The following is a 27,716-nucleotide window of genomic DNA, read 5'->3' on the forward strand; positions in this document are numbered from 1 at the left end:
CTGTAACTTCATATGGACATGATACAGCTTGTTCAGACTGTAACTTCATATGGACATGATACAGCTTGTTCAGACTGTAACTTCATATGGACATGATACAGCTTGTTCAGAATGTAACTTCATATGGACATGATACAGCTTGTTCAGACTGTAACTTCATATGGACATGATACAGCTTGTTCAGACTGTAACTTCATATGGACATGATAACAGCTTGTTCAGACTGTAACTTCATATGGACATGATACAGCTTGTTTAGACTGTAACTTCATATGGGCATGATACAGCTTGTTCAGACTGTAACTTCATATGGACATGATACAGCTTGTTCAGAATGTAACTTCATATGGACATGATACAGCTTGTTCAGAATGTAACTTCATATGGACATGATACAGCTTGTTCAGAATGTAACTTCATATGGACATGATAACAGCTTGTTCAGACTGTAACTTCATATGGACATGATACAGCTTGTTCAGACTGTAACTTCATATGGACATGATACAGCTTGTTCAGAATGTAACTTCATATGGGCATGATACAGCTTGTTCAGACTGTAACTTCATATGGACATGATACAGCTTGTTCAGAATGTAACTTCATATGGACATGATAACAGCTTGTTCAGACTGTAACTTCATGATTTAAACAGCAATTTCAAAAGAACATACAACCCTGTTGTGAGGTATGCCTGTGCATGCTTTGAGCTGAAAGGTCAAGGTCACACTGATTTTTAGCTGGGCGTTGTCGGAGAAAACCTGAGGTATTGTCATAGCCAGCTTGTCATCCGATGTTCGCCGTCTGATGTCTGACGTCCGCCTCGTGCTAAAACCTTAACGTTGGCTCTAAAATCAAAGTGCTTCCACGTACAACTTTGAAACTTCATATATAGATGCACCTTGATGAGTTCTACACGCCACACCCATTTTGGGGTCACTAGGTCAAAGGTCAAGGTCACTGTGACCTCTAAAAAAAATTAATTCTGACAAGCTTTCATTTATTCAAAACTGCACCCGGTAGCCGAGCATGGCACCCGTAATGCTGTGCTCTTGTTAACCCTTTCCCCCATTAGAAGCAAAGTGAAAATGGCTATGAGCAAACAGCATAAAATAGGAACAGCCTGCAAGTTACTCGCAGTCTGTTTAGATTTTATGCTGTTTGCTGCTCATTAGTATTTAAGGTTTGGAGATGAAGTCTTAAACACTTGAATCTAGTAAGAAAGGTCTTAAATTCAATATAACTTTCTTATGGACTACAAGTGCCAAAAATACGTATCTAAGCAGGATTAACATAATTATGGCAGAAAGGAATCTAGTTTGTTGAAGGTTACATAACAGCCAATCATAATAATTATGCTGTGTATCTCTCATTGGTTCATTTGAATGCAGTGCCTTTATCAAATGATATCCTTTTTTCTTTCTGTATAATAGCAACAAGACTTCATATTTATATAATATCGACCTGCTGTTGTTATTCAAGAGGATGTTTCCAAGTATATGTGACCCACAAGTTCCGTGCCGCTATTGGGAAGACCAAACTGGTGCGGGATGGAGAGAAGGTGTTAGTGGGGATATCTGGCGGGCCCTCCTCCTGCGCCCTTCTGCATCTGATACAGGAGGTATGGGCCGAACAGGTTAAGGAAAGATTTGGGATACCAAAAAGTTCAAGATGCTGCTCAAAATGGGAAGGATGAATACCCAGACAATTCTAGTGAAATTATATTGAGTTGACTAGATATCTATAGTTGAATAAATATAGGCAATTTCCTACTCTACCATACTAAACTTTAGATGTTTCCCTCCAGTTTATTTTTCTGCCCTCAAAATTGGCTTGCAGATCTCAATCAAACATTCACAGCATTTAGGTTTGGTAGTTGTTGTATGTGACTCCATTTTTAATTGTAAATGGGACGATTTAAGGACTTGGTAATAACAAACAAATCATTTGATATTTAGTATCCAAAGATACCCATAGCGCGGTAGCATCAGTGTTTGCATCAAATTCTTTGTTCTATGAATATCATAATAAGATTCTGTATATTTATAAATTGTTTTAATGTGATACAATTTATATTATTAGTGGATTATATTTTATTTGACTGATGGGAACATTTTCTTATACAATTTGCAGGGATTAAGTCAGCGAGCTCACAAGAAACTAAGGTTCAAGCCTGGACTCTTATTTATTGAAGGTATGTATAAATAAGTATATTTATATAACAAAATCTTTCAAAAGTCAAACGAAACAGAACATTATTTTGTATCATTCCACTACACTGATAAATACCTGTTACAAAGTAACTGCCATTATTTACTTATCTTAGATACTGTTATTACTCTTAAGTTTTTACTGTAAATTTGTGGACACCCTCTTTGTTAGTCAAAATAAATATTTTTCGTGGCTCCAATTCTGGACGACCAGATTCTCTCATATTATTATTGACTTACTTTTAGGATGATTGAATTTTTAGCTCACCTGATTGCTCAGGTGAGCTTTTGGGACCGGTCTTTGTCCGTTGTCTGTCTGTCCGTCCGTCGTCCACATTTGGTTTGTAAACACTCTAGAGGCCACATTTCTTGTCCGATCTTCATGAAACTTGGTCAGAAGCTTTGTCCCCATGAAATCTCGATCAAGTTTGAAACTGGGTTGTGCCGGGTCAAAAACTAGGTCACTAGATCAAAAAAAAAGAAAAAACTTGTAAACACTGTAGAAGTCACATTTCATGCCCAATCTTCATGTAACTTCGTCAAAATGTTTGTCTTAATGATATGTTGGTTGAGTTCAAAAGTGGTTCCGGTCCCTTGAAAAACATGGCTGCCAGTGGGCAGTTTTCCTTTTTTGGCTATAGAGAAACCTTGTAAACACTCTAGAAGTCAGAATTTTTGCCCAATCATCATGAAAGTTGGTCAAAATATTGGTTTTATTGATATTTCGGACGAGTTTGAAAATGGTCCAGATCGGTGAAAAAACATGGCCGCCAGTGGGCGGGGCATTATTCTCTATATGTATATAGTGAAAACATGTGAACACTCTAGAAGTCACATTTTTGGCCAAATTGTCATGAAATTGGGTCAGAACATTTGTTTCCTTGATATGAGAGTTGAGTTCGAAAATGGTTCCGGTCAGTTGAATAACATGGCTGCTAGGGGGGGGGGGGGGGCAGTTTTCCTTATTTGGCTATAGAGAAACCTTGTTAACACTCTAGAAGTGACAATTTTTGCCCAATCATCATGAAAGTTCGTCAAAACATTGGTTTTATTGATATCTCTGACGAGTTCGAAAATGGTTCAGATCGGTGAAAAAACATGGCCGCCACTGGGCGGGGCATTTTTCTCTATATGTATATAGTAAAAACATGTGAACACTCTAGAAGTCACATTTTTGGCCCAATTTTCATGAAATTTGGTCAGAACATTTTTTCCTTGATATGAGAGTTGAGTTTGAAAATGGTTCCGATCAGTTTAATAACATGGCTGCCAGGGGGGGGGGGCAGTTTTCTTATATTTATATAGTAAAAAAAGCTTTGAACACTCTAGAAGTCACATTTTTTGCCCAATCATCATGAAACTTGGTGAAATGATTGGTTTTATATATATCACATAATTAATGCCATAATGATTGCCCTTATATTGTCCACATTTTCATTATATTGTACAAAATCCTTTTAAACACTCTAGAGGTCACAATTTTGTTTCAGATTTTATGAATCTTGGTCATAATATTTATTTTTGTAAGCAAAGTTTGATGTTTTGTAACGGGGTCTATTCAAAATATACATGTAGGTCACCAGGTCAAATCTTACAAAAACAAAATCACTCCATTTGCCAGAGTTTTGGTTCAATAATGATGAAACTTGACCAGGATGTTTGTCTGGACAATATCTAGGTCAAGTTTGACGTTTGGTAAAGATTGAATGAACCGACTCCTCTCAGGTGAGCAAACTAGGGCCATCTTGGCCCTCTTGTTTATAAGAATTTTATCAGAATATTTGTGGTCATCAAGTTACAAATCACACATGTAATATACAACCTAATCTGTGTACTCTGTGTTCAAAGTACAACCCTGAAATATTTGTCTGCAAAACAAAATCAAACAAAATGAATTGCAATTTGTGTGATCCCTTGGGGGAGAAAGGCCGTTTCAAATATTTCATTACAAATCCCAACACATGTTTAATCCTTTCCCACTCAGAAACAAAGTGAAAATGGCTATGTGCAAACAGCATAAAACCAGAACAGCCTGCAAGTAACTCACAGTCTGTTCAGGTTTTATGCTGTTTGCTGCTCATTAGTATCAAAGGGTTGGAAATAAAGCCTTTAAAATTTGATTCAAGTCAGAAAGGTCTTTAATTAAATGAGTCAAAATGTGTATCTTAGTGGTAAAGGGTTAATAATAGGAAAGATGTATGACTTATTTCAGAGGGCCAGGTGGTTGGACAGAGTCTGGAGGAGCGTAAGGTCACTCTGACCCGGATACACTCCCTGCTACGCCAGTCAGGGTTCCCATATCACTTGTGCAAGCTAGCGGATGTAAGTGGGTAGTGCACATTAAGTCCACAAAAAGAAGATAATAACTTGAGTGTTGTTTTGAAGTAGTATTTTTGCTAGTTCAAATTATTATTTTGTATGGAAAAAAGGATGTTTAAGAGATATTCCTTCTAGTCCAATTAGTTCAGCATATTTATTGTCCCCTACTGGTTTCTCTGGAGGGGACTTATGGTTTGCGCTCTGTGTGTCTGTGAGTTTGTCTGTCTGTCACAGTTTTCTGAATCCTGCGATAACTTTAAAAGTTATTCATATTTTTTCATGAAACTTGAAACATGGTCAGATGGCAATATGGAGATTATGCATGTCTTTTCATTTTGTTCCTACGTCAATAATTCTGGTTGCTATGGCAACAAATAATTTTTTTTTAATCTGACAATGGTGGAGCCAGTAGGGGACATATATTGCTTGGCAATAGTCTTGTTGGTCTTTTTTCACACTACCTAAGCATAAGCTGGTTTAAACAATGGGTATTTCTGTTTGAAATTTATGTAACAATGATTAGTATGTATTAATTATAGAGAGGATGTAATAAATCTTGTTTTATTTATTTTTTTCATTTGTTTTAGTTGAAAAACGTACTTTAACGTTTACACATATTATTTTTTTGGTAAAACATGCAAATCTCATCACATAAGATGTGATCCTTATTACTGAGTACCCCTTAAATGTTTTACATAAATTTTACATATAATGTTTGTGTTATTTTCCATAATGTTAATAAAATTAACTTACCAGCACTAACATGATTAATTAAGAATACAAGTATATTGCAATTGAAAACCTTATAACATCAGCAGTACAGAAAAAAATGCTCAACGGTGATTCTGCATTTGGCAGTTTTTTTTAAATTTGATCATACATAACATTGTATAAATGTGGAAATAATGCACCTTTTTAATGTTACTTTAAAAGGAAAAGGACACAATATCCTACTAATGACATCATATCAAGGTCAGTATGATAACAGTAAGTTGCATATATTTATTAAAAGAAAAAGTTGGGTAATACATGTTATGAAATACCCACACCAACTCTATGTATTTACAGTCTCTGGACTTGGAACGGGTTAAGACCCTGAGTGCCTGTCAAAGCAACCATGCAGCAGTAAATAAAATGAACCAATCTGCAATGGACATAAATACTGCAGCAGTAAATAAAATGAACCAATCTGCAAAGGACATAAATACTTCAGCAGGAAATAAAATGAACCAATCTGCCATGGACATGAATACATGCATAAATCCTGTAGAGGGGGACAAAGGTAAGCCAATTACAAACAATGTGGACCAAGAAACGTAACAGGCACTCACAAGAGATGTTGCAATGTAAAGTGAACATGGGCCATTTTTTCCATTATTTAACAAATAAAACTTGTAACTCAGAGCTAATATAACTGAAGTTCATTTGTTAGTGCAATTCAATGTTTTCATGACAGCATATATATTTAATGAATACATGTTGTATGTACACAATACCAAAACATATAATTTGTTGTGTTTTAACATTTATTTAAAAATGCTGTCATAATTTTGATCAATGAAAAAAACAAACTTGTGGTCCTCCTCAGGAGAAGTTGAGAAATCAGGACATGGTGAAAACTGCTGTGATTTGTTAGAGATGAACAGAGAGGCAGAGAAGCTTTTTGCTGCACAGCTTGGATCTATCAAGTCCATATCTGGCAAGGAGGACTTTGTAAGAGCCTTGAGGTAAGAAAAGTGCCTTTATGTAAGACATTATTCCTTGAGGTCAGACATAGTGCCTTTAGGTAAGACATAATGCCTTGAAGAAAGTCATGTTGCCTGAAGGTACATGTGTAAGATATAATTCCTTGAGGAAAGACATATTGCCTTGAAGAAAGACATGTTTCCTTAAGGCAAGACATAGTGCCTTGAGGTAAGACATATAGCCTTGAGGTGAGACATAGTGCCTTGTCGTAAGACATAGTACCTTGATGTAAGACATAGTGCCTTATGGTAAGACATAGTGCCTTGAGGAAAGACATAGTGCATTGAGGTAAGAAATAGTGCCTTGATGTAAAAATAACACCTTGAGGTAAGACATAGAGCATTGAGGTCAGACATAGAGCCTTGACGTCAGTCATAGTGCCTTGAGGTGAGTCATAGTGCCTTGAGGTATGAAATAGTGCCTTGAGGTCAGTCATAGTGCCTTGAGGTTTGACAAAGTACCTTGTGGTAAGAAATAGTGCATTGAGATAAGACATAGTGCCTTGACATATTGGACAAGGAAGACTTTGTAAGAGCATTGAGGTGAAATACACTGCTTTGAGGTAAGACATATAGCCTTGATGTAAGACATAGTGCCTTGATTTAAAAAAATACCTTGAGGTGAGACATAAAGCCTTGAGGTGAGATATAGTGCCTTGAGGTAAGACATAGTTCCTTGATGTAAAGGCATATTACCTTGAGGTAAGACATAGAGCCTTGAGGTGAGATGTAGAGCCTTGAGGTAAGACATAGTACCTTGAGGTAAGACATAGTACCTTGAGGTAAGACATAGTACCTTGAGGTAAGACAAAGTACCTTGAGGTGAGACAAAGTACCTTGAGGTGTGACATAGAGCCTTGAGGTAAGACATAGAGCCTTGAGGTGAGACATAGAGCCTTGAGGTGTGACATAGAGCCTTGAGGTAAGACATAGAGCCTTGAGGTGAGACATAGAGCCTTGAGACAAGACATAGAGCCTTGAGGTGAGACATAGAGCCTTGAGGTAAAACATAGTACCTTGTGGTGATACATAGTACCTTGAGGTAAGGCATGGAGCCTTGAGGTAAGACATTTAGCCTTGAGGTAAGACATAGAGACTTAAGGTGAAAAAATGAGCCTTGAGGTAAAGCATAGTGCCTAGAGGTCAGACAAAGTGCCTTTATGTATGACATAGTTCCTTGAAGTATCTCTGATACAAATTTCTTTGTGAAATCCAATGTTTTCTGCTTAAAAAAGTATCATTTCAATGTACACAGACATAAAACTTGTGAGTTTCCTGTTGACCTTTGTGAATACGGCAACTTCTGGTCCCTTTTGAAACTATTAACTCATAAACTTAAAAATAAATAATATAATTATGAATACCAAAAAAATCATTGTTCAGTTTCAATAAATACTTGTTATCAATAGTGCTTATATCACTCAATGAAGAATGGTGTTATTCGAGGTTTTATATACCAAATAAGACTCAATATATTACATTGGTTTTACTTTTTAGGCACAGACTTCTACTGGAGTTTGCTAGGCAACACGGCTACTCCAAGGTCATGTTGGGTAACACAGGCTCCCAGCTGGCTGTACGTCTGCTCACTGACATCTCCACTGGCAGAGGAATGCAGGCAGCCATGGAAACGGTAACAACTACAATAGAAATAGTACAACTGTATTTGCTAGGAGTAACAATGAGAAAGTATTTAGGCCACACCTTGTCAGTTTGTCATTGTTTCATAAGTCTTTACATACTCAACCATATATTCATGGCAGCATCCAAAAACAAGCATACATTATCAATTTGATAATATTGATAACTAATAGATTTCATTTATTTAATTCAGGTGGTTTAAAGACAAATATCAGTGGTTTAAAAATGATAGGTAAAAAAAAAGGTGAAAATTATCAATAATTTTCACAGTTTTTTGTGACATACTGTTGTTTTCTTACATCATGACATCATCATTCCAGCTAAATTCTACAGTTCAACTCTTGAAACATTTAAATAACAATTGAAAAAAATTATATAAAATGTATTGGCTTTCAAAAGATATATGTTGAAAGAATGCTTATGATTTAGTCGTAAGATAAATGTGACTTTCCCTTTTAAAAAAATTTAATGGACAGACTCTAATTTTTAGTGCTCACCCTGTTTTATTGAACTCTAAAGATATTAATAATTTTTGCTACATTGAATGATTTGGGAATATTTCTGCATGTCATTACGTACTCTTGTAATAGCAGAAAGTTGTAAAAAAAGTTAATGAAAAAAAGTTATTGCAATATACCTACCCTTATTTTTTTTAAACTTAGTTGAAACAGATGACATTCTCTTTTTTGCCTTATAATGTGTGTCTTGTCTTCTATGGAAGTCCTTAAAAAAACAACCAATCCAAAACAGGGCTTTTTCTCACCACTTTTGAAATATGGAAATTTTTGAGTAAATACACTTAAAACCAGGATAAAGTATTTTGCTTGATTTTATTTTATGAATAATAATTGATAAAACTACATAATACAGATAATACCAAGACCTAAAGATACCATTTTTCATGTAAATGGACATTTCAACTTTAAACTTTCAATACATTACAAATTGGAATTACAGAAGAACAAAGGTACTTTTCCCTATCTGAGATATGATCAAATAATGGCTATGAAATCAGCCCCCCCCCCAAAAAAAAAGACCTTGAACAAGATATATTAATGTGAATGTTAAGTTAATTTTACTCTTAATCATATCAATATGATAACATAATTATAGCCTGAATTTTTTAAGGAAAAGGCAATTTATTTATGTTTCTTAATTTGCAGGCCTTTGCTGACAGACGAAACACAGACATGATGTTCTTAAGACCACTGCGGTGAGAATCTTTTCTTACATATAACATCACTTTAGAAATATTGCTATACTATAGTTGATCTATTTATTGTTTCCAATAGTTTTTAGTTTGGTCAAGGTCACTGTCACTAAAATAGATAAAGAGTTTTGGCTAAATAGCTTCAGTTATTGTTTGAAGATAGCTGTCATACAGACCTAGAGTTTGATTGCATTAACCCTTTACCACTTAGATACGTATTTTACAAATGATACGTATTTTACACATTTGTGGTCCCTTAGAAAGTTACATTTAATTAAATACCTTTCTTACTAGATTCAAGTTTTGAGAGCTTCATTTCCAACCCTTACCGGTAGTTACTGATGAGCATCAAACAGCATAAAACCTGAACAGACTGCGAGTTACTCACATGCTGTTCTGGTTTTATGCTGGTTGCAAAAGCCATGTTCACTTTGCTTCTTATGGGGGAAAGGGTTAAGGGCCAGTTAGGTCAAGGTCATTGTAATCAAAAGAAGGCACATTGTTTATGTCCAATACCTTGGCTTTTGATGGACGCATTGTGCTGTTATTTTGTGCACAGGCATCTAAGATGCAGCCCATGCTTTAAAAGTTTTATAAATGGAGTTAAATTAATTGGTTGAAATATGTCTTTAAGGTCAATATATCAGGTATTGGAAAATGTACATTTTACTATAAAAGCGGAAGAATAATTGAGCGAGAAAATTTGTTATTTTTAAAGTTTCCCAAAGTACAAAAATATCGTACTACAAAACAGTGACACATTAACGTTTTTATCTTTGACACAAACAAAGAAATTTACATTAGTCTTTAACAAACACTTTGATAATCATTGTTGATATTATATCTTATCCCATGTTAATCTGATACTTGTAAATTCTACATGCATAAATACATGCTTAAATTATGACATATATTTATACACAGTCTTTTGTAGATGTGTTTTGTGAGACAATTTACAACAAAATAGTGATTCATTAATAACTGTTTAGCTGGGTTTCATAACTTAAACGAATGCATTCATCACAGCGCTACATAAAGTATTTACATGTTTTACAGGGATTTCAGCTCCAAGGAGATTGCAATGTACAATAACCTCCACAGATTGGAGTGTGTATTCATACCCTCTCTAACAACTATGGTAAGTAAAGTTGTGTTTTTTTTCAAGGTGTTTGTGCCAAGCCCAACATAGCTCGCACAGTTTGTGTACAAGCATTTCCAAACTGTAACTTTATCATATGTCATGCAACTTTTAAATAATGTTCTCACCATGTGGTGACACTGTATTCCGAGTAAAATCCTTGTCCCGAGGTCAAAGTTCAAAATAGTACAGGGTACAGCTTCTTAAAAAATCATTGGTTAAATTTCAGACTTTGACTAGGAACAAATGCGTAAGTAAAATGTCATGAGGAGTAAGTGTTTTGCTAACCAAAATCCCATCTGTTGATCTAGAAGCCTAGCATACTCGAGCAAATTTGGAAATGGTCAATCTTTTGTTTGTCCAAGGCTGCAGGTCTAAAGAATTTGTAGTAAACTGATTGGATTCAAGCAATATGTCTTAATATATCCAACCTAAATATAAACTCAACAGATTCACTCAACCCTTGATTGAAAAGTAGCAATTTTTCAATTAGAATATGTTTATTGAACCTTTCTTTGAAGCTTCAGAAATATTAGGAGACAACAACCCAAATTTGGCCTGCTTTGATAAGCTATAAAGTAGTGGACCCAATGGTTTTGGTCTCTCAGCTGTTTGTTTAATCCATAACAGATCAAAACATTGGCTTAGCCATTAATAAAATTACTGCTTTGTTAATGATAATAATGTTGCAATGTTTAGTACTCAAAGATAGATTTTATCATCCTTAATGAATTAAACTATTCCAATATCTGCACATAGTATTAACAAGATAAGCGGAATCTAGCCTTTATAGAGAAGGTTATGCCAGTTAAGAAACAAAACAGTCTCCTTATTTAAATCCTGGTTAATTTAACATACATGTAAATTTGAACCAGTTGATCATGTTGTATAAATGTAGCAGAAATTTTCTTGAGTCACCAAAATCATACCTGCTTGTCTGATTTGATTAAATTTTATTGACGAGAATCATGTTCAGGAAGTACCTAGAGCTATCCATTAAAAGGGAATTCATGTCATCAACAGTTCATGCACAGTTTTGCTGTTTAAGGGAGACGTTGGTGCCAGTATTGAGCATCTGACAGAGGCGTTTGTAACAGGACTGCAGGCTGAATACCCATCCACTGTCAGCAACATCATGAGGTACATGTGGGTTAGCATCTGGTACATGGCATCTTACCGACCCCATAGGGTGGGATAGAGCCAGTAAATTAATATTGGGCAACAGCATTTTATCACATTTTCAACGCGACACTGACGGTATAACACCTTATGGAATATACTAGCCTGTATTCAACCTTGTGGGATATACCTGTCGCGTGCAAGGACAACTTTTTACTTTACCACTGAATGATTTTTCATAAGAAATAAAGTGGAGAAAACTTTTGCTTCAAAATTATACGACCTTCAACCTTTAAATCTAGTCATATGACATAATTTTTCGCCATCCGTATAATGAATCAACTGATTGATGGCGTCATAAAATGACATACTTATTGCGTCATTTTCCCCCAATTTTTTTGACAATGTATTATAAACGCGACTTATTTCACATGTACATGTACTGTATATCGACATATTTGAATTGTCAATTTATCACATTTTCCTTTTTTCGTGTAATGTGCATTGTTTATAATCCATGCATATACTTATGACATTTAAGAATGTACAACAAGCCATACAAATATCGCACAATTCATAAATAATCTGCAATATTTGCTTTCCGATTTAATTCATGTTAGGCATAGAGCTGTGTAAAGTATAAGATGGTAAAAATAGCACCACACTGGAATTCGGAACGTCCCATTTTGTACACGGGTATTATCCACTAATTTATCTGTTGTGTAATGGAATGTTTTCCATTCTTTGTGTATTTGTATATTAAATTATTTTCTTGTACAATAAGGGCATTTACCATAGACAAATAAAACATTGTGCAAGTTCAAACATAATTATGTTTGTATGCAGAAATCTGCAAATGCAACCGAGTTTACCAACGGCTATTATTTGGTAAACTGCTCCGGTTCATTTTAACAACAGTAGGCTAATGAACATAGAGTACATGATGTAGCGTGTGACGAAGAAGAAAGTTTATTGAGTTTGTAAACTCATTTGAATATAGTGATAGGATGGCATAAGGGTCTTTATTTTACTATGCTAAAATAATTATTAAAGTCCCTAGATGCATAATCGTCAATTATTGAGTTAAATGGATTATTAGATGGATTTTAAAGGATAATTAAAGGTAAGATACTAGTTCAAACGTGTTTTGGTTTTTGTTTGTACTTTTGTCGTTCCCTGTTCTCGGGGAAATGATTTTAACATGGGCGCCATTGATGCATCGGATCACACACGGCATACCCATAACATTATATAAAAAGCACGTTCTGTGCGTCCTAAAATTCGTTGTCCGACGTTGGAAAACGTATTGTCCTGTATATTAAGTCAAAGTGTCAGTCGCTGCAATTGTCTGTCTTGTCGAAATTGTCAAGGTTGGGATGGTGTACATGTATGTTGACATCGACATCATTTTGTCAGGAGCAATCTTCTTGTCAAGGTCGTAATGTGTTACAATTTGCATACTGCGTAAAATTGAATCGAGGCATATGGTGATATTTTTACTCGTTTTACAGTTTGTGTGTGAATTTTTTAAAGACTATTTTGCGTACCAGAACCAATACATTTATATCACTACGCATGGTTACATTTGTTAGATTTTAAGCGCTTTTATGACTGAATTAAAATAATTGTTAAGGTTATTAGATCTATTTATGTTAAATGTCACGTTAAAAAAATCAAATGGGATACATAGAATACTAGGATTAGCGTTGAATACAGAGAAGTTTATGTTGCGCGGCTCAAACACCGAAAGTGCTTGCCAAGGCTCGCGCTCTCGGCGTTCTAAGCCTCGCAACACAAACTTCTCTGTATTCAACGCTAACCTAGTATTCTCTATGTACAGGGTCACTGTGAAAGCTGTGTAATGAATTTATCCTACAGAGTAACATTCTTTGCCCAGGATTGACATGACAATCTGACGTAGCTCAACTGTTTTTAATTTGTGACCTGTTTGTGTGAATCAAGACATTTTTATATCACTTTTTGTGCAAATAATGAATAAAGACAATTTTATATACACATAACTGATTTTGCAAATAACATTCTTTACCTAATTGATTTCTCAAATCCCAAATCAAATCACTATTTCCAGTTCCTACAAAGTCATTCAATGTTTTACAGTTTGAAACAAGGACTTTGATCAGCAGTCGGTTTCTTATGACCCTGTCAGATGTCTTTTAACATTCAATTTGATGAAAGAATGACTGCACTGACAGGATATCAAGCCCTACATTCTGAATATATATTAACCACGACTCACCAAATATGGAAATTACACAGTCGTCATGTGATCTGGCTTATCCAATAAAAACAAGTATTTTGTTTGAAAAGACAATTTTGTTCAGTCTTTTAAAAGATTTGACACAATATATGATTCTAAATACATGTGTTTTAGTTATTAACATGACAATACTGCAATGAAAAGTGTCACAACCATCTTTTAGCTTGATTTGCTCAATTGAAGTGTCTTACTTTGTAGAACTGGAGAAAAGCTGGACTCATCTAGTGCTGTGGATATAGAAAGTCACTGTGCACTATGTCAGGTATATTTTGCCAACATCTATTATTTTTATGTCCCCCACCACTATAGTGGGGGACATATTGTTTTTGTCCTGTCTGTTGGTTGGTTTGTTGGTTGGTTGGTTTGTGTGTTTGTTTGTGCAAACTTTAACATTTGCAATAACTTTTGCAATAGTGAAGATAGCAACTTCATATTTGACATGCGTGTGTATCTCATAGAGCTGCAAATTTTGAGTGGTGAAAGGTCGAGGTAATCCTTTAAGGTCAAATATATGGGTCAAAATCGCTAATTTAATGTACACTTTTGCAATATTGAAGATAGCAACTTGATATTTGGTATGCATGTGTATCTCATGGAGCTGCACATTGTGAGTGGTGAAAGGTCAAGGTCATCCTTCAAGGTCAAAGGTCAAATATATGGGCACAAACACATCGCTTGTTTATTCTTGGAACTATTGGAAACAGTTGGTTTAGAATTTGAGAATTATCTTTGAAATATCAATGCACTTAGAGTTTTATAACCTCAGGTTTAAGCCTGTCCTATGACATCTACAGTGAACGCATGTTTTTTCAAGACAGGTCTGTCAAACACTTAGCTTTTACATGCAGTAAATCAAACGCAGTATGATAATATTGTCAAATTTTCAGTGACCAAAGGCAGGCATTTATTAAACTCCTTAGCAAAATCTTGAATTGTATTGTGTTTAATTGAAAATGACAAATAATAATTCTTTGCAAAATACTACATGTGTTTTCTTCTTTTTATGACACCTTTCGAAGAAAAGGGGGTATATAGTTTTCGCACTGTCCATCTGTCAGTTTGTCTGTCTGTCTGTCTGTCTGGCAGTCTGGCAGTCTGTCTGTTAGTCTGTCACACTTTTTGTGTCCGCTCTCTAATTCAAATAGTTTTCATCCTATCTTTACCAAACTTGGTCAGAAAGTGTATCTAGACAATATCTAGGTCAAGTTCGAATATGGGTCATGCCGGGTCAAAAACTAGGTCACGGGGTCACTTAGTGCATTTCAAGGATTAAGCATGGTGTCCGCTCTCTAATTGAAGTAGTTTTCATCTGATCTTTACCAAACTTGGTCAGAAGTTGTATCAAGACAATATCCAGGTAAAGTTCAAAAATGTGTCATGCCGGGTCAAAAACTAGGTCACGGGGTCACTTAGTGCATTTCAAGGATTTAGCATGGTGTCCGCTCTCTAATTAAAGTAGTTTTCATCTGATCTTTACCAAACTTGGTCAGAAGTTGTATCAAGACAATATCTAGGTCAAGTTCGAATATTGGTCATGCCGGGTCAAAAACTAGGTCACGGGGTCACTTAGTGCATTTCAAGGATTTAGCATGCTGTCTTCTCTCTAATTTATGTGGCTTTCTGATTTATTTTAATATTCTAAGACATTTTTATGCCCCCGAAGGAGGGAATATAGTGATCGGACTGTCCGCCTGTCTGTCTGTCACACTTTGAGTTTAGAGTTCGAAAAATGCTCATAACTTCTATGTCGCTTCAGATAGCAATTTCATATTTGGCATGCATGTGTATATGAACAAGGCCTTTCCATACGCACACAAATTTTGACTCCATTGACCTTGACCTTGAACTTTTTTTTATTTATTCAATATCTTACATACAATGTAAACATGTATATGATCATACAACATAGTGATTGTACAAAGCAATAAAGTTCAGACATGTTATACAAGATATGCTTATATATATTTTGACCTTGAACTTTAGGGTCAGCATTTAGGTTTCGAAATCTGCGTTTAGGTTTCGAAAAAAGCTCATAACTTCTACCAAGCGTTTATAGGGGGCAAAAGTCATCCTATGGTGACAGCTCTTGTTTATTGTCATTCCAATCTTATTTCTTTCCAAATGACTAAATGCGTGCACATATACCATTAATTAACAGTATGATTAGGAAAAAATTGTGTTATCACAAAAGGCACTGGTTACTGCTAAAAAGCAAAAGCAGCAGGGTGGAAAGTTTGACCAGTCTGATTACTCTTAACAATATTTTGTACTACGGAATGAATTTTTTAGTCTGATTTTGTAATTACAGTTTCTAAGCACAGTATTTGTGTTTGCAATGAAATATTTGCAACATTACATTTAAATTCAAATAATGTTAAAACTTTTCATGTTGACAAGTGGCAGGTGGAAAGCTTAATGGGATAGGGCGCATTAGAAGTATGAAATGCTTTTGAAATATTTTCTTCCTTTCATACATTTAAATGTTAAAATGTCTTAAATTGCCAACAACAAATGGTATTTTATCACTTGTAGAACTTTTGTTAATATTTTCCTTAAGTAGCTTTATGAATACTGAACTTGGTGTATACTTTTTATATAAAGCTGCTTACTGTCATTGGTCCTTCACTGTTTTTCTCCCAGGGACCTCTGGACACAGATGTTGGAATGTCTTCTGCACTGGCTGCCCTTCGATTCTCACTAGAAATCTCTACAATGGGTAAATCCAATGGCAAACGGTGTATCAAGGGGGACAACTCTGTGAATAATACAAATGATGAACTTTGTAGTAACGGGGTTAACTATGATGCCAAAGTGGAATGTTGTGGAGAGAGTGATGGGAGTTGTCGTTCCTCAACTCAACTTTCAGTGTGAGTTTGTGTGCTTATGATTGTATTTATAATTAGTTTTAACCTTATTTTAATAAGGTTAATTTGCTTTGCAAGGATAAGGACCAGTTCTTTGGGTCTATGGATAGATTTTGAGTAAATCAGCCCATGCAGTCAGCAGTAGATTCATGGTTAGAAAAGACTTTGTTTAAAGCCACACACTTTTCTTCTGACCTCGAAATGAAATACATGTTAATCAATACATATACATGTAGATGCAATTTGAATTTTGTCTTTAAATCTATAGCCTAATAAGTTAGCAAGTAATTTATTAGTTTTCTAACGGTACTGCTTTTAAAACCGATAGTAGGATTTCTAGACGTATATGTCCATTTCAACAAACGCGATTATTTTTAAGTTTAAAAGCGCAAAAAAGACAGATTTCTACCTTGTAACCACCAGGTATATTCTAATTGGCATAGAAAAAAATAAATCTTTAGCCTAGTTAGCAAGTAATTTATTATTTATCAAATGGTACCGCATTTAAAACCGAAAGTAGGATTTCTAGACGTATACGCCCATTTCGACAAAGGCGATTATTTTTAAGTTTTAAAGCGCAAAAAAGACGGATTTCTACCTTGTAACCACCAGATATATTCTAATTGGCATAGATAAAATGTGTTTCTTATTTATACTTAAAACTACTATGCCAAATAAGTTATGTGGCTTTAAACAGAAAAATGACCACCAAGCTGATCTGGGACGCACAGTAATTAATGCATAGTTTTTCTATGCCACTCCTTATGTTTTTACTGTATTATTCAAAATCAGGTTCCGTACTTCTTGTATTATTGAACATCAGGGAAAGCATTTACCAAATACTGTCACAACTCATTGTTGTGATTGTGTCCAACAGTAGTTCTTTATTTGCCATTTTGCTAGAACTTTTCATTCTTATTACGAGTTCATTGGGCTTTGGACTTTTGGATTATTCTGTGTATGTTTTATGATTTTTTTTCAGGCCGGACGAGGGATTGGTGTTACAGACTCTGTGCTATGGATGCAGAATAGTTGCCATGGAAATGGTAGGTTTTTGTCCGTAAAGAGCAGACACATTTAAATCGAGTTATAAAAAAGGAAGTAATCAGGTTTTGTTTGATAAGGTTTGGGAATGCAATGAAACATGATAAACACCTCCAGCTATAATGGGAAATATGATAAGACAACAAAACAAACATGAGCATCTTTTGTTTGTGATGTTTGATGATGATATTATAGATGCTAAGTTTTCTGATTTAATGTTTGACAATTATTATTGCAACTAAATGGTTTGACACTGACAAAATTAATATGATTGCAGGAATGTTTTGACATTACAAGAGCATGTTGATTAATTAGAGATTTGAATAGAGATTGTTGTGTGTTTCAGGATGATGTAAACTCCCTGCCTGAATTTGTGATGAAAGATGTTGCCTGGAGAAACAGACGGTATGCTGTAGTGTGAGTCTCCGTTAAGTCTGTGAGACTTCTGACAAATTCAGTCAATGAGTACCTGATTCAGAAAGATGACCAGTGCATAGGTTGATATGGGTAATCTGATCAAGTACCCATGAACAAGTCAGATTATTTTGTGTGGCCATTTATATGGTGTTATGGCCAGTAACATAAAAATCGATAACAAGGCTCTGCAGCAATGAAAAAAAAAAAAAAGGCTAAACTTGAAATATTGACCAATAAGAATGGTTATAACTTCATTGCCATTGGCTGGTTGTTTGACCTTAGTATTACACAAATAAATAGAGATGAGATTATCCCGGTTCTTATGGTAATCGCACTTTGGGCAGGAATTCAGGAGTAAAAAAAGAGGCTTGATTGCCACCCCAACTCTAACCTCTGGAGTTGTTTTGTTGTACGAAAAATAAAACCAAAGGGCAGTGTTCTAGGTACTTCATTCGGGGCCATAAAAGACCCTGGGTCATAAAAAATAAAAAACCAAAGGGCAGTATTCTAGGTACTTCATTCTGGGCCATAAAAGACCCTGGGTCATAAAAAATAAAACCAAAGGGCAGTGTTCTAGGTACTACACACTGAGGGCAGTGTTGTCCCGGATTAGCCTTTGCAGTCTGCACAGGCTAATCAGGGACGACACTTGCCGCCTAAATTGGATCTTCTGAGAAGAGTCTTTATTCAAACGAAAAATATCATAAAAGTGGCAAGTGTTGTCCCAGAGGAAGGCCCATGTGATAGATTTCCTGTGCACTTGATAGTATGTACTACACTTGATAGTATGTACTACATGTATAGATTTCCCTTGCACTTGATAGTATGTACTACATGTATAGATTTCCTGTGCACTTGATAGTATGTACTACATGTATACACATATTGATTTCCTGTGCACTTGATAGTATGTACTACATGTATACACGTAGTCAACTGTTCATTGATGGATATTTGTCTTATGTGTCATTTATAAATTTGTAAATACGTAGTAATTCTAATTTAAACACATTATGTACTTTTGTTATTTTCAGGTCTGTTATGAAGGCTGAGATTCAAGACTTCCTACTGGATGACAGATAACAAGAACTTTTTAAAGAATTATATTTTATAACTACATTAATACCGTTATACTATTAAATTACAAAGGTGCAGGGAAATATATGAAAAATAAGAACTTTAAAAAACACACTTTACCTAGCTTCTCCTCATGGCATGTGAGTTATTAAAACGCATGCCTGTTGGTCATGATTATTATTAGCGGGGCTGTTTTCGGAGAAAACCCGAGGTATTGTCATAGCCTACTCGTCGTCCGCCGCCCGGCGTCGTGCTAAAATCTTTACATTGGCTCTAAAATCAAAGTGCTTCCACCTACAACTTTGAAACTTCATATGTAGATGTACTTGATGATTTCTACACGCCACACCCATTTTGGGTCACTAGGTCAAAGGTCAAGGTCACTGTGACCTCTAAAAAAATAAATAAAAATCTGACAAGCTTTCGCAGCTGAGCGTGGCCCCCATTATGCGGTGCTCTTGTTATCATTATACTACAAATAGATCGGGATTCTGTAAAATTACTTAAGTATGAAACTCTTAGTAAGTGTAAGTTCTTTTCCATAATGAATTTTTAAATTCAACTACAAACTGTCTGTATTTATATTTTAATCGCAATGCATGTATTGTGATATTTTTAACAATAAAACATGTTTAATAAAGTTCATTGAATGCATATGTTTATTGTTTTATTTATGATTATGAGGGGTGTTTTTGCTCACCTAAATAAAAAGGATATCCTATCAAATGTTAGTTTACATCATATTACAACATTTGGTTTCAAAATCCGGGTTTGTCGTTCAAAAACATGTCAAAACACCCATAAGGGTCTCTTTTACTTAAGGACTAATATTAGTTCTATATTGAGTGCCTTTGTCTATGTATGTTTATCTCCTTGATAAATTGGTGGATGTATTATTTAACATCAATTACTTATGAATCCTTTAAACAAAAAACTTTAAAACAATTACACTAAGACTTCATTATAAAAGCATATGGGGACTTTGATGCGTTGCACATGTGTTAACCAATAAATACATAATAATTAGCAAAAGTAAACAAGATTAATTCTACTTGAATGGGCATGTTACTTAAACAAAATATTTGACACATTATGTCATACATATATTATTGTTGTTGCATATTTTATTATCCTTTGCTTTTATAGTGTTCTATCATGGTTTTATTATGTATAAACTGAACATCAATTAATAACCAGTTGTTATATATAAAGAAATAATACTCATATTTTTAGTATCTTTCTAATTGAAAGGCTCAAAAAGATAAATAGAGGCATGAACTGGACGATGCAAAATAGTCTCCAATGTAAGTTTTTTTTGTCAATTAATTCCCAGCCTGTAATAACTATGAACAGTTAAAGAACCATATTTTCACTCCTGATACTGAATAAAATGGAAGGACACAGATAATAAGAAAATTATGAAAAAGCAACGAACCTTTGTGAAACGCATTTAACGGTATCAAACTTGTGACTTGATGTATCAAACTTGTAACTACAGATATCAAAATTATGAGTAGTTATATCAAACTTGTTCACAAGATATCACACTTGCAACTTAATGTTCCAAACGTGTTCATAAGATATCAAACTTGTGACTTAAATTATTAATCTTGTAACTTGAGTTATCATAATTGTGAATTCCGATATCAATGTATCAAACTTATGACTTTATGTATCTAACTTGTGACTAAACACATGACGTAAGATATCAAACTTGTTACTTAGATAATAACTATTTGACTTGGTTCTAAACTTGTGATTTAATGTATCATTCTTGTGAATTAAGATATCAAAATATTGACTTAATGTATCATTCTTGTGAATTAAGATATCAAAATATTGACTTAATGTATCATACTTGTTAATTAAGATATCAAAATATTGACTTGCGGTATCATACTTCTGATTTAAAATACTAGTATCAGATGTTTGACTTGCGGTATCAACTTGTTACTTCAGATATCAGACTTGTGACTTAATTATCAAACTTGTGACCTAAGGTATCAAATGTGAGGCTTACATTATCAATCGTGTAACTAAAGGTATCAAAGTTGGACCTTGGGTATCAAACTTGTGAATTAAGATACAAAACTTGTTAATTAATGTATCAAACTTGTGACTGAATGTATCAAACTTGTGACTGAATGTATCAAACTTGTGACTGAATGTATCAAACTTGTGACTGAATGTATCAAACTTGTGAAATGTTTCATACTTGTGTCTTAAGGCTCCAAACTTGTGAATTAACATATCAAACTTGTGACATCGTGCACCGACGCATGTCATCAGCTTTGCACACTTACATGAATCAAATCACAACATGGATGTTTCATTCGTTTGTTCATTCATTATTGCGTAGCTGTTCTCAAACTAACGAGGTTTTTATTTTTTAAATGTAAGTGGCATTTTAAATTTCGTTTGAACAAATACATCGCTAAATCAATTTCGAACAGAACAGTTTATATACATGACCAAACACCAACGTCAATTATAAAACTAAACTTCAAAAGACCAACAACATGAAAACCACATGTCCAGCTCCATGTAGTTATTTTCACGATCTAGTTGTTAAAGTTGATAATTATGCTTTGTGAAGATTGTATGGCCAGATTTGTGTCTGCTAATCACTGTCCTGACACACTCTATCTTCACGAAAACAATGACTTTCATTCTACCTCCTCAAAAAGTAGGACAAATCTATCCCGATGAAGAGGTATTCTCCCGGAGTAACATGTTTGGATTTGTGTGTACTTTAAAGAGCCTTACATGTCTGTAAGTTACTTCTCATCCATTGTGTTGGATTGCAGTAGGCGACTTGATTCACCAGGGACCTATACAAACATGTTAGTATATATGTTTGTATAGGTCCCTGGTTTTTACTTGTCAATATTTCTTGGATTTGCGTTTGGAAATTTTCGATACATGTAAAAAAATCTACCAGAGAATTAATTCATGCGCATTTTCGTGACATGACGTATTTTTTGTTTTACAAAACAATAAAATTCTTGAACTAAATATCTTTCATGAAATAGAAGTATGCGCCTTTAAATATTTTTTTTCAAAACTTCGTAACCCGATAAACCAGAATTGAAACACAACTATTGATTGTTACTGTCACACGTCATTAAAAAAGCCAGGTTACTGTAGAAAACAGAATTGACAAAAAGCTACGGTAGTTAATGTCTTTATGTTCTGAACTTTACTTTGTACAGATTAAATGTCGGTTATTTTTTCCAAGAAACACACTTTCATACGGCTAAATATGTAATTATCTGTGAGAATCATATGGTCCTGCTGTCACTGACTGCCAATCATAAACCGATTTTTAACGCATTTCTTTCCCAGCAATTGACGACATATCTAGTTTGGTACATTCTATGTACTAAAGTGATTACATACGGATTGTCTAAATTGCAAATGACAATATTTTAATATTGGCGTTCAACCAAAAAGTATCAATATAAGCGAACGAAGTTAGAACTCAAAATAAACAGTTGTTGCAACATAATTTAACATTTTTTTTATAAAAGACCTACAACATTCTCGGGTGACAGATGAATATTCGGATATTTGCACTATATGTGAGGTCACATTAATTTGAATAAAACTGCAAAAACCGATATATGTATTAATTTGATATGAATCTCATGCAAATAAGCGAAAGAAAAGGTTTCACTGAGTGACAGTTAATAACTATACCATACTTCAGTGCCGTTTACGAAAGTGGATCATAATAATGTGTTAATATATTCGTGCGTCCGCTAAAAGTGTCAACGGAAAAAACTTCTATTATATTTGACATGAATAAGGTTTAGCGACCTTTTAAGAGATAATTTATACAATTAAAATATTATTTTGGAAGCTAATGCATCGGTTAAGGCTCCGGTTAAAACCACTAGAGGGATAGCTAGACAGATATATTTCCAAATACAATCCATTAACCAGCATGGTAGAGTGTATGTAACAATAACGCTAGATCATTCAACATAATAGATCACGGATGACACATTCCATTCTCATTGTAGTCCCTTAAGAATTCAATACCAGAGTGTCAAATTATATGAAAATATAGTGATAATTAAACTTAATAGTAATAGATATCTCAAGTTTCTTTTGAGACATTTAGATAAGAAAATACTATATGAGATAATTTATCTAAATGTTAGCAAACTAATGTAGCCAAAATATGATGCGCGAAACGCTGAAATAATACATGTTTTAATTCTATTTAAATAGTTAAAATATCACAATTAACGAAAATAAAACCCGTTATTGATAAGATATTTTAAATGTCAAATCAAAACAGAAAAGAATAAAAACAAAACTGTATCAGTATAAAACTAAACCAAATAATGCAATTTTAAACAACGTTGGACAATTGACCATTGACCAATCAGTGAAGAGATCCCTTTAAGAACAGAAATATAATATCACTTGCAGTGTACTTATAGAGTAGCCAGAACCCTCTAAGAAGGAAGTGTCCTTTGTTCAGAGCCTTGTCGACAAAATTCGTGTACAGACGCTCGTGTTAATAGGTGTACATGTAATTCGTAAGGTAAATACATTTTGGCGTGGATCGAAATCCTATTGTATTTCATAACATTCTGAATATAAATGCAATGCTTGTTTTAAATACGCCATATTTTTATTTTGATGTTTTTAGCAATCATAACGTAAAAGTTTATTTTCAGAAACCGCTATAAATTCGTTTCAAAGCATTATTGATCTTTTCAACCTTCCAGTTTTCTTTCTACCGCTGTCATGTATAACTTTATTATTCGTTAAATGTTAAAGGGATAGCAATTATAAGGTTGTTTTACAGATTTCATGGCGATCGATTTCCATTTAAAATAATCAAGTAGATGCTATCAGTGCATTTCAATTTTTCTTCCATGTGAACGAATAAGCAGTCTTTAATTATGCCTATCGACGGTTTATGCACTAGTATCTGTGACTCTTTTCTAATAAGTTTGAATTAAATCGTTATGACGAATATAGGTCTCGTATTTCTGAACGTTCAGTAAACTTTGTGTTTTTAATATGTATAATACTTGCAATGTGGAGACTTCACGGGAGCGGTAAAATTAGTAGCAGAATAAAATTCAATATATCATTGAAATCATCACGAAGTACTGCTAAACCCGTTCAATATATCATTTTAAATCATAACGTAGTACTGCTATACACGTTCAACAGATCATTGGAATCATCACGAAGTACTCCTATACACGTTCAATATATCATTGAAATCATCACGAAGTACTGCTATACACGTTCAATATATCAATGAAATCATCACGAAGTACTGCTATACACGTTTAATATATCATTGAAATCATCACGAAGTACTGCTATACACGTTTAATATATCATTGAAATCATCACGAAGTACTGCTATACACGTTCAATATATCATTGAAATCATCACGAAGTACTGCTTTACAGATTCAATACAGTATATCATTGAAATCATCACGAGGTACTGCTATACACGTTCAATATATTATTGAAATCATCACGAAGTACTGTTATACACATTCAATATATCATTGTTATCATCACGAAGTACTGCTTAACACGTTCAATATATCATTGAAATCATCACGAAGTACTGCTATACACGGTCAATAAATCATTGAAATCATCACGAAGTACTGCTATACACGTTCAATATATCATTGAAATCATCACGTAGTACTGCTTCAGACATTCAATATATCATTGAAATCATCACGAAGTACTGCTATACACGTTAAATAAATCATTGAAACCATCACGAAGTACTGCTATACACGTTCAATATATCATTGAAATCATCAGGAAGTACTGCTATACACATGAGCACTTATGATATTTAAACGTATTTGTTTTATATAATATCGATAGGTGGTGCCCCTCCCAAGTACTCCTCGAACGGCCCAGACATTCTTTCAAAATGTCCTAGGGGAAACGCTGGTTGTAGGCATATTTTTTTATTTTCATAACTTTGTGTTTTAATGAATACTTCTCAAATCTTAAGTTTCATAAATTTATTATATTTTTGTCTCCGTGTATGCACGCAATGTCAATATAAGTACATATTGCACAAAATACATCAGTAGATAATAATTGAAGGGACTAAACAATATACATGATTTTTTAATTTCAATTTAGAAATTATTTGGTTCGTCAACACACATCTAATGTTGCGGTTCTAGGTGAACTTGGTCGCTTCCCATTGTCTGTCATTTGTAAAGAACGAGCCTTTAATTATTGATTTTAAATCAAGAGATCCCATAATACTTAAATAAATAGAGAATTTAATAAATTAACAACTGACAATGCTTGCATAAATATTGATAGCAAACTGTGTTGACCAAATGGGGTTAAAACCACACTTGATTCACTTGGTTTCAGTAATTTATGGTTTCATCAGTATCACGAAATCGATTACATTTATATGCTAAAACAAAAGAGTCAGTGATGTGTACATTCAAACTTGGTTTGAATGCATACAGTCTCAAAGAATATTTTGAATATTACTTGAATTGTAAAAATAGTGAAAAGCAGAAAATTGCATTGATAAGATTACGATTGTGTTTGCATCATTTAAAAATAGAAAGAGGAATATTTAATAATATTAACGAAAATGATCGTAATTGCCAAGTGTACAACACTGGCTTTGATTGAATCTGCATTAAATGCTCTATTTATTTTTCCAATTTAGAGATTATATGTCAAAATAATACATAAAACTGTCATTTAACACATTGAATTATTTCGAAAAAAATATGTCTTTAAAGTCTGTAAAACGTATCCGTAAATGTATCTATTTTGCAATGTCAACACTTCAAGATATAATTGATTCTTCTGCTGCTTTCTAATTGTTTAAATTCCTTTACACAACATTCTATTTTGTTTGCTATATTTTCTTGTTGTTATTTTGCTTTTTGTTATATGTATTCATATCGTCTATCGACATTATTTGAATGCTACGATTTAATTTTCTACACTTGTGGTATAAACGTATAATAATTATCAATATAGCATACACTAACTCTCTGTATGGCCGAACGTCATCTCACGGCTTATATGTATTTATGATATGATTTATTTTGCCAAAAGCATGTCTTGCTGATCATGCGAATAAATAAACCGTATAAGCAGTTTTATTGACAAGTTATACTACATATAAGAAACACATAAGCACAGTTAGCAAACAGAAAATACAAATAAATGTCAAGAAACAACACGGAAAACACAGTATAAATTGGCACTGTTTGTCCATGCACGTTAAATACCAACATGCTATCAATAACTTATTATGTAATATTTGTTTTAAGGTCTCATAAAATAATGTTTGCCAATAAAACGATATCTTAGATCCTTACATGCATTACATCCAAGTGAATAATGAATTTCATCGCTTATTTTATTATTGGATTTACATTACACAAACACAGTCTTTGGTTTGATTTATATTGACAGCACATATTTTCCATTCATTTTTTTCAATCCTTATTTTGTAGCTGTTCTCATGTTACACAGTGTTTTTTTTTAATCATTTCAAGCTTAATATCAAATAATAATTAACTTTTTCAATAAATTGTATCACTCAATCTATTAATATATGTAAATTACCAAACAACACAATCAATTATAAATATAAACTTTAAACGAACGATCAGCAAACTGCATATACCACATGTTTAGCTCTATTTAATTATCATGATCTGTTTGTAGAAGTGAATTTTCTCCGTGATATTTGTGTTGCCAGACTTGTATCTTCTGGTCTCTGTCCGGTCATACTCTATCTTCACGGAAACAGTGACGTTCTTTCTCCCTCCTCCCCAAACAGGCATACTATCGCGATGAAGGATGTATTCTCCCGGAGTAACATTTTTGGATGTTCGTGTGCTTAGAAAACTTCTCACGTCAGGCGGCAACCTGTGTATATTGCTGCCACTTTCTAATGCACGGGCGTATAGGAGACGACGTGTTTCGTTTGTCCATTTCTTTTGAATTTGCGCTTGGAAATGTTCGATTTCTTTCATCTCACGGAGAATTATTGATGTGTCGTTAATATTCTGTTGAATGTTAAACAAACGCCGAACGACTTCCTGAGGAATGAAGACTTGCTCCCCTCCCCCAAGATAATTTTTCTGAGCTCCTGCCAGTCCTTCATACATGTGAACTCCTCGTGGTACAATGAGCTCAGTTGTCTGCTCAAGCGAATTCCACTGTTTTAGCACACCAGCATCGTATCTATATGCCTCGTTACCAAGCCTTGGTTCCGTTGTCCAATACTGCCCCATACCCGAGGCATTTCCGCCATGTAGTCGATACAATTTGATAACTGAGCTTTTTGGGGTTGTCAAGTAGTAACTTCCACCTCTAAAATTGCTAAAATGTTCTCCGCGTATGATGTTTAACGGACCGAAGTCAAGGGGGGTAACATTGAAAAGAATGTTCGTTTTACCTGTGAAAGCCATTTTCTTTATTTTATTCCAAAGGGCTTATTTTCACAAGGTGATCTATCCAATCGAACATATGCAAGGAGTGAAATGAATATTAACAATATGTGCGGCTCTCATTAAAATCGATAGTATACCTGGTAAAAGTTATGGTTTCTATTTAAATAAAAAAGGAAGTAATATGTCATTATTAAAATGCCC

The 27,716-nt window shown here is 34.1% G+C and overlaps 1 protein-coding gene across 1 annotated transcript in view; it reads left to right on the top strand.

Moving 5' to 3' along the window:
• The window catches only part of LOC127844191 (cytoplasmic tRNA 2-thiolation protein 2-like), a 37,823-nt gene extending 18,107 nt beyond the window's left edge, over positions 1–19,716 (top strand). The window contains exons 3-16 of the mRNA XM_052374259.1: positions 1,483–1,621; positions 2,134–2,194; positions 4,423–4,532; positions 5,598–5,811; positions 6,118–6,256; positions 7,772–7,907; positions 9,079–9,128; positions 10,182–10,263; positions 11,312–11,403; positions 13,859–13,922; positions 16,301–16,527; positions 17,507–17,570; positions 17,915–17,973; positions 19,020–19,716. Of these exons, the coding sequence (XP_052230219.1) occupies positions 1,483–1,621; positions 2,134–2,194; positions 4,423–4,532; positions 5,598–5,811; positions 6,118–6,256; positions 7,772–7,907; positions 9,079–9,128; positions 10,182–10,263; positions 11,312–11,403; positions 13,859–13,922; positions 16,301–16,527; positions 17,507–17,570; positions 17,915–17,973; positions 19,020–19,068 (1,486 nt within the window). The 3' untranslated portion in view covers positions 19,069–19,716. The remainder of the gene's footprint in view (positions 1–1,482; positions 1,622–2,133; positions 2,195–4,422; positions 4,533–5,597; positions 5,812–6,117; positions 6,257–7,771; positions 7,908–9,078; positions 9,129–10,181; positions 10,264–11,311; positions 11,404–13,858; positions 13,923–16,300; positions 16,528–17,506; positions 17,571–17,914; positions 17,974–19,019) is intronic.
• Positions 19,717–27,716: the final 8,000 nt, after the last annotated feature.

The sequence above is a fragment of the Dreissena polymorpha genome, chromosome 9, assembly GCF_020536995.1.
Source record: "Dreissena polymorpha isolate Duluth1 chromosome 9, UMN_Dpol_1.0, whole genome shotgun sequence".
Classification (NCBI taxonomy): domain Eukaryota; kingdom Metazoa; phylum Mollusca; class Bivalvia; order Myida; family Dreissenidae; genus Dreissena; species Dreissena polymorpha.